General features: G+C 39.9%; 1 protein-coding gene across 1 annotated transcript; it reads right to left on the minus strand.

Moving 5' to 3' along the window:
• Positions 1-3082: 3082 nt before the first annotated feature.
• On the minus strand, positions 3083-5083 carry LOC108380658 (uncharacterized; the record flags this gene model as incomplete). The annotated part of the gene is made up of 2 exons (XM_017637051.1): positions 4927-5083; positions 3083-4869 (listed from the first exon to the last, which is right to left on the minus strand). Coding segments are annotated over exons 1-2 (1944 nt in total), but the record flags the coding sequence as incomplete, so codon positions are not given.
• Between the last annotated feature and the right edge of the window lie 3731 nt (positions 5084-8814).

An 8814-nucleotide genomic window follows, 5' to 3' on the forward strand; every position in this document is an offset into this window, starting at 1 on the left:
CGCAAATGAACAATAGGGCGATGATGGCGATGTGGCGATGGGCTGCTGTTTCGAACCATGATTGCTCTGTAAATAGGGTAAACGTTAGTAGTNAATTATTGGCTAGGACAATGCACAAAGATAATGGGGTAGATTGTAGTCAGGGGTTTGGGTGAGTTATCTCTGACGCAATGGGCAGAGGACATAATTTGATAATTGGTCTTGTAAAAAGGCCATGTTGTGTTCGAACGTCTGCAACACGAACTTTGTTATCTGAGCCATAGTACACCTTTTCAACTCTCCCTAACCGCCATTCATTTGGTGGTGTCAATTCATTTTTGATGACGACAAAATCATTAACTTTAAGATCTTTTTGTTGCCATTTCCATTTATATCTTTTATGCAACTCTTTTAGATATTCTTCCTTCCATCGAATATTAAAATGCTGATGGAGCAATTTTAATTTCTCCCAGCGATTTTGAAGGGTGAGGTTTTCAGCTTCCGGTTCAGGAATAGCGAGTAGTGGTGCACCTCGTAAGAAATGTCCTGGAGTCAGAGCTACTAAGTCTTGCGGATTATCTGACATAGGTGGTAAAGGACGAGAGTTGAGTACTGCTTCGATGCGGGTAAGCAGCGTTGCGAATTCTTCAAAGGTGAAGTGCATGTTTCCCGCGACTCTTTTGAAATGTAATTTGAAACTCTTCACCGCAGCTTCCCATAAGCCAACCATATGCGGTGCGTTTGGGGGAATAAAGCGCCATTCGAGTCCATGAATGGTGTATTTCGAGCGGATGACGGAGGATGCTTCTTTTAGAAATTGTTGGAGATCCCGTTGAAGGGCACGACTTGCTCCTAAAAAGTTTTTCCCGTTGTCAGAAAAGATAAGTTGAGGTAGGCCACGTCGACCGACGAATCTAGAGAAAGCTGCTTGGAAAGCTTTGGTAGAAAGATCGGAGCAGAGCTCCAAGTGTATCGCTTTCGTGGAAAAGCATACGAAAACGCATACGTACCCCTTGATAAAGGGTGCCTTACGAGTGTTAGCTGATTTGATATCAAAAGGTCCTGCAAAATCAATGCCCGTTCGGGTAAATGGTAAGGAATAAGTACATCTTTCTGGTGGTAGTGCTGCCATGATTTGTGTTCGAATTTTTTGCTTATGAATCGTACATATTTTACAATTGAAAATGGTTTGTTTAACTTTAGACTTAAGTCTCGGGATAAAATATTCCTGTTTGGCTACTCTGATCATGAGTTGATGTTCTGCGTGCATTAGCAGATTGTAAACGAATTGGAGAAATAAGTAGCAAAATCTTGATGATTCTGGCAGAATAATTGGATGCCTTTCGTTGTAAGAAAGCGAACATTTGCCAAATGTCCGTTTACTGTAAGAATGCCATCTTTATCCAGTAATGGATTTAATGAAAGAAGTGAACTCCGTTTTGATACTGTTTGGGAGTTTGAAAGTTTTGAATATTCGTTTGGATAATGGCGTTGCTAAGCGAGTAATATGAGTCGAATTTTCACAAATTGGATTTCGGCTTGCGAAAGTACTATTGTTCGTATGAAGATTCGGAAGTGGACTGTATATGATGTGATTTAATTTGGTTAAAGAAACGAAATAACTCGTACTGCTCTGGGCCATGATGAAAATCGACTCAGAATGTCAGGTTCCTCTTCTAGTGTATGAAGGGTTTCAATTTTGCGAATCTCGGGGGGAATAATTTTTTGTTGAAAGGATATTGGCCATTGCTCCGCAGGTTTCACTAGCCATTCGGGAACGTGCCACCAAAGTGAGTTATGGACTAACTCTTGGGGCTTGCAGCCGCGTGTGCCCAAATCGGCCGGGTTTTGGTTAGATGAAATATGACTCCATTTGACGTTCCCGACATTTTTGATTATCTGGGCTGTGCGGTTTGCCACATATACCTTCCAAGTACATGGCGGTTTTTCTAACCACGAGAGGACTATAGATGAATCGCACCAGAGGAATAACTCGTATTTCACGAGCGGAAGCTGGGAAATAACATTTTTGATTGCCTTGGATAATAAAACTGCTCCACATAGCTCTAACCGCGGAAGGCTTATGGTTTGTAACGGAGCCACTTTAGATTTGGAAAACAGTAAATGAGAAGTAACATGATGATCGTGTGATTGGGCGCGAATATAAATTGATGCACAGTAGGCTTTTTCAGAAGAGTCACAAAATCCGTGAATTTGGATGTTTCGATCGGGAGCGAATTCTGTTCATCTGGGTATTTGAATTTGATCTATTGCTGGTAAATCTACGATAAATTGATTCCACTTGTGCAGTGAAAGTGGTTTGACGCATTCGTCCCATTCTGTGCCCTCTAGCCAAAGTTGTTGTAAAAGCATTTTTGATTGAATAATGATGGGCGATAGCCACCCTGCCGCGTCACAAAAGTTTCGACACCGACGAAAGAATTTGACGCTTTGTTGCACTTGTTGATGGGTTTGTTGGCTGAATAGAATATGAGAATGAATCGTTCAAGGCATTCCACCGTATGCCGAGTGTTTTGGTGGAGCTTGAACTATCAAACTTAAGAAAATCTGAGTCCAGCAAATCTTCTGTTGGGATATTTTTTAGGAGTTCTGGATGATTGGCAGTAATCTTTTTTAGAAGAAAACCAGCCGATAATAAGCACTGAATGAGTTGGGATTGTGCATTTAAGCAGGATGGGATATCATGGCTTCCGGATAAGATGTCATCGATATATGTTTCCTCGGTGAGAATGCGTTTGGTTAATGGATACGAGAGTTGGGAATCCTTTGCTAATTGATGTAAAGTGCGGATGGCCAGGTATGGGGCGCAATTCACGCCGAAGGTGACTGTTTTTAGTGCAAAGTCAATGGGTTTGCTTTAATTTTTCCTACGAAAGAGGATACGTTGGAATTGTTGATCCTGTTCATGTACGAGGATCTGTCGATACATTTTTTGGATGTCTCCATTGAAAACATATCGATATAGACGCCAGTTTAATATTACAACCATTAAATCGGTTTGTAAGCTTGGGCCCGTATGTAGCACGTCATTAAGCGAAAGTCCTGATTCAGAGGACTTAGACGCATTAAATACCACCCTTACTTTGGTGGATTTGCTCTCGGCACGAATGACCGAATGATGGGGTAAATAAAAGGATTGATATGTTCCATTATCATACATTTCTTCGGAAGAGGTAGGTTTCATATGGTCTAACGTCAAGTACTCCTCTAATACTTGAGTGTACTCTTCTTTTAAGCTCGGATTTTTGTTAAGAGTGTGTTCCATGCGAAGTGCTTGCTTCATGGCTTGGAAACGAGAACGACCGAGACTGAGACCACATGGAAATGTGCTTTTGAAGGGAAGACGAACAACATAGCGCCCGTCATGTTGACGGTATGTTGTGTTAACAAAGAAGGTCTCACAAAAGATATCGTCTTCGGATGGCTGCTGATTATCTGGTAATTCTTCGATTTCCCAAAATTTTTTTAGTTGAGAATTTATGCTTTCACTATTGTCCTCCACGACGTGCGTATGAAAAGATGACAGCACTTCTCGTTTCATCGGTCCACTCAGGTACCACCCAAATATGGAGTTTTGCGCTAACAGATTCCCGAAGACGTTATGTTTGACTCCTTCTAGAAGAATTTGTGGCATTAAATCGCTGCCAAGGACGATATCGATTTGAGAAGGGTTGAAGAATTTTGGATCAGCAAGATCTAAGTCTGTTACAACGGCTAAACTGGGTTTTTTCACGTGGAAGGTGGGGAGAAAACTGGTTAATTTGTGTAGTACAATTGCCTGGGCTTCTATGCGGGTGTTGGTTTTTTTGGAAACAAGAACGAGTTTGCAAACTCGATTGACGTTTTCGACCATTGAACCGCCCATTCCAGTTATAGAGAAATTTTCTTTGGTTGTGGGAAGTTGCAACCTTTTCTGAGATCTTTCAGATATGAAAGTTTTTTGTGACCCTTGGTCGATGAAAGCTCTAAGCGAGTATAATTCGCCTAGATGTTCAACATGCACGACTGCGGTGGGCAGTAGAGTGGTTTCGTTATTGCTAGAAAAATTAGCTTGCACAACAGCTGGAGCCCCATCTGTAGTAGGGCTGATGTTTTGCGATAGCTCGAAAATTGGATGTTTCGATTGGGTTTCGTCAGATTGAGTTGGAGTAGATGGCGCTGATTGCGTGTGCAACAACGAAGTTGAGTGGTTGGCTGATTGGGTCATCGGACGTTGAGCGTAAGACTTATTTGGTGGGTTAGACTCAGAGTGCAAGAGGGTATGGTGTGATCTTTTGCATTGAAAGCATTTAAAAGTACTTTGACAGTCCTTTAAGACATGATTATATGCCAAGCAGTTGACACAATACCCGTTTTCTTCAACGAACTTTTTCCGTTCTGGTACGCTAAGTTGTCGAAAATTGTAACAAACTTTTAGAGAATGCGGGTTACTACAGAGCTTACATTTAAAGGAAAGGTTTTCTTTCGAATGAAAGGCTTGAATTTCATTGGAGCGTTGTGGAAAGGAATGCCGATTCTTGGTGGATCGAATACTGTTGAGTCGTTCTAGGACTTCGTAACGACTGGTTAAGAATTCATTCATATGAGACCACAATGGTAGTTCCTTACGAGATTTAAGCGAATGCTCCCAGAGTGAAAGGGTTTCTTCTGGGAGTTTCGTCGAACAAAAATAAATGAGAATTGGATCCCAATTAGCGACAGGAACGCCTAGAGAATTTAGTGAAGAAAGACAATCATTAATTGTGGTTTGGATTCTTTGAATGGCCTCACTGTTTTCGGAGTTAACTGCCGGGAGACTGAATAGCGTCTTCAACTGGTTATCGGCTAACATTTGCTTGTTTTCATAACGCGCACGCAAGGCTTCCCAGGCTAGGGCAAAATTTTCGTCACATAACTTATAATGTTTAACGATACCACCTGCTTTACCTCTGGTTTTGTTTCGGAGGTGATAGAGCTTTTGAGCAGGGGTTAGCTTAGGGTGGTTCAGATATACGGCCGTGAACATGTCACGAAACGAGGGCCAATCTTCGTAACCGCCATAAAATACTTCCGTGTCGCATGGAGGGACTTTAATGCAAGCCATTGCGTTATCTGACTGAGACAGAAGAGAGTGATTCAAATTCGAATTTTTGGTTGGGGTACCTTGAATAAGTTTAATTTGATCTAAGATATGGGCTTTACAAATGTAAAACGTATCTGCGCACAGCTGAAATTTGTCGTGAGCCTCTGCCTTGACTTCTGCTGAAACGGAGCTTTCATCAGCAATGCATACGTTTGCATAAGAGGAACGCAAATTTTCCCAGCGTGCATTTAAGTCTTGAAGCTTCACTTCAAGTAGCGAGTCGGTGTGGTCAGCAAGGTCCTCTCGTTCAAAATTAGAACAAAACTGAATGACACTATTAGACTCAAAGATGAACTGGGAGGTAAGGTCCTGATTGATCGACATTTTGAATTTGGAGTAGTCTTTAATTTAGAGTGGAACAGAGGGAACGCTACTGATTTGCAATCGGGATTTCGCAATATTTTCCTTTTTTTTTTTTTTAGAAATTTATTCACCCAGGATTTATGCTTTTTTACGGAAAAGTTGGACGTAAGAAACCTACGAACCCCCTGTAAACGACAATAGCGTACCAATATTTTACGGTGCCGACGCAAGCAGAGGCTGCGCAGTGCTATTTGGTATACAAATTGACGAACTAAGTTATGCAACTAGTACGAGATGTCTATTTCAGTATTTTATTTATTTACGTAGAAATTTGGAAAAATAATAGTGGCTGTTTTTACTATGCAACACAACGTGACATAGCTTGCAAATACATATTTTGCTAAACACTTGATTAACGAACAATCTTCTCTCTGCTTGTGTTGGTTTTGGTTAGGTAGACTCAAGCTCGTATATAGGTATATACATACCCAATTTTCTTTAGCGATACTGATTTAGGTATACATATATATAAAGATATGAATGTCGGATGTACATAATTTTCAAAATAAATTTGTATGTATTGATTGGTGTTATTGTTATTTTGATTTTTGTCTCAATACAAGCAAGTCTGTCAATTCAATCTGCTATGACTATGTAGTTTGAACTCGATACAAGCGTTTATACTTGATATATATATATATATATATATATATATATATATATATATATATATATATATATTTTTTTTTTTTGAATTTACCTAAGTGTTTACTGCATAAACGAAAAAATTTTATAATTACTGCAGTGAAACAATAGGTATACTGTTCTTGCGTACCTGTGCTTACTGTGGGATTACGCGCACTGCTGCTTGGGCACCGTCCGAATGTAAATTATTTGGGTTTAAATAGAGTTATGCTCGTAATGCGAAAGAATTTGGAAACACTATGGGCCTTATGCATAAAAAGTGAGCTTAAGCTCAGACTCAATTTTTGCACTGAAAGGGTGAGCTCAAGCTCAAGAATTTGTACTGAAAAACGAGTCGGAGCTTAAGCTCACTTTTTATGCATGAGGCCCTATGTCTCAGCAACCCGGACTTGTACTTAAATCAACACCTGCGCGTTTAGTTACGGGGGAATAAATAAGAATTTCTTTCACCTGAATAGGGAAAACCGAAAATCTCGTGGAAAAATGCAGAAAGTCCTGTGTGATGGCCTTGCAAATTGGTAAAAAAATCCACTCACTTGAACTTTGACGCGCAAAATTTACCACTGGGCAGACACTCGCACTTCGCCCAAGATTTTTCCTCTTTCCTTCTTTATGACAATTATCGTCTCTAGATTGCTTATGCTTAGTAAAGTTTACCACACCGACGATAATATTCAATTTCTTAAGCATACGTATATGTGTAAGAATATATGGCAGTTATTAATAGCCGCACTATTTGCTTTATTGCTACCACACTTCAATTTTAATACTACAATATACAGACATGTATGTACATATGTAGATATATATATATTAATATATTACCAAATACAACTAAAACTTTCTGGAGCTGACAAGGTGCTGGATACTTTTGAAAAGAGCTAGGAGCTAAAGCCCAATTTTCGGAGCTATATAGAAAAATAAAGAGCTAAATCTAGCTCCAAAGGCACCGAAATGGCAACACTGATTCTTATGCACGCAAATCCAAGCAAATCAATTTGTTTTCTTTATTTCCATCACCGTTCTTATTAGAATTTAATTGGAATTTTGACAATTGCTTCGCTGTCCATGGGGGCAGCAAACTGAGCAAAGCAAACTTGTAACTGATGCGCAACGAACAATAGACATTGGGACAATGAAAAACGTTTATCTTTGGCACCAACGCAAGCGGTTGCGACCAATGTCATGAAAGAATGAAATAAGATGAACGAGAGGCTTTGAATGTATGTGCATACAAATGTACGTTGGCACCGCACTTAACTCTCGTATGCGCACAAATGCAAAGCTGAGGGATTGTAGAATGGTTTTTCTTTTATTTTGGTTTTCTAATTAGAATTTAAATTTTCATAAGAAATCGACATTTGCTACCGCGCCGATGGGTGTAGCAAATGCGCAACGCAAAGGTTGTGCGCAATGAAGATGAGAAATTAAAAAGATGACAACTGTTGTCAGTGGCACCGACGCAAACTGTTCAAAGAGATTGCCAACAATGGAATGGAAGAATGAAATAATATGACCGAGAGGTTTTTCATATGTACATCTATGTGCATACATAGGTACGTTGTCTCCGCTTTTTACTCTCTTATGCGTGTGCACACAAATTCCAGTCGGATGAATTTTAGAATTGTTTTTCTTTTATTTTCTTGGTATTCTAATTAGAATTTAAATTTTAATAAAATCGACACTTGCTACTGCGCCGATAAATTGAAAAGATTAACGTTCGTCCAGGGCACCGACGCAAGCGGTTCAAATAGATTGCGAAAAAATGGAGTGGAAGAATGAAACAAAACGAAGTTTTTGAGAAGCAAAATTTTTAGAGCTGAATCGAACGAGTAAAGCATGTGTATAGAAAATGAGAAACGAGTAAATAGTTACAGGTTTGCATATGCATATGTACATGTGCGTATGTAGTGTCCGTTGGAAATAACGGTAAATGTATGTATGTTTGACTTACGGTTTTACTGCAATACTTCTTACGATGAGACTTCCTTGCTCCTTATGATCTTTTTGGAGGCGCCGATGTACTTCCACTCTGTCCTGAACGCAACTGCCTCGCTGGACGCTTTTAGGATTTGGTCAAACTTTACTACGAAGAACGTGATCTACTGCCGTTTTCCGTTGCTCGTATAGTTTCTGATGCCTGGGATAGCCTGAAATGTTTGCATTTAGTGCTCCAATGCTTTGCAAGCAAATTTTTCGCTGCACACCTTTGATTTTGCTTGAATATTTAGTTTTTTCTTCCACCACGAGCGCGATGTCCACCGCCGTTTTGTGCTGCTCGCACCGTTGCTGATGCCTGAGATTGCGGTGTATTTTACGCAGAATGCTTGCACTTTGCCTTTGTTTTTTACAATTTTGTTTGTACGAACCTGCGGACTATGGTTTACAACCACCTTTATTTTATGCTGCGTATTTTAAATTTGCGCACTGCGTGGATATAGGTACATACACGAATTTAGACTTTTTCTCGCTGATACTTGCCGCAAAGCCGTTTTGAAAATTTGCTGCTACTCTGGTTGATTGACAGCTGAGAAAGAACGAAAATTCTGATTGCTGCAAAGCAGTGTTGTAAGGTGTATTTTTTTTCGATGATTGCGTTGCCATATGCCAATTCGAATTTGGCTCGCAAGGACCATGAAGAAAATGGAAGCAGGTTGTAGAGTTCCAATACAAATAATTCAATT

Source organism: Rhagoletis zephyria, unplaced genomic scaffold (assembly GCF_001687245.7).
Source record: "Rhagoletis zephyria isolate East Lansing unplaced genomic scaffold, Rhagoletis_zephyria_1.1 Rzeph_scaffold_19953, whole genome shotgun sequence".
Lineage (NCBI taxonomy): Eukaryota > Metazoa > Arthropoda > Insecta > Diptera > Tephritidae > Rhagoletis > Rhagoletis zephyria.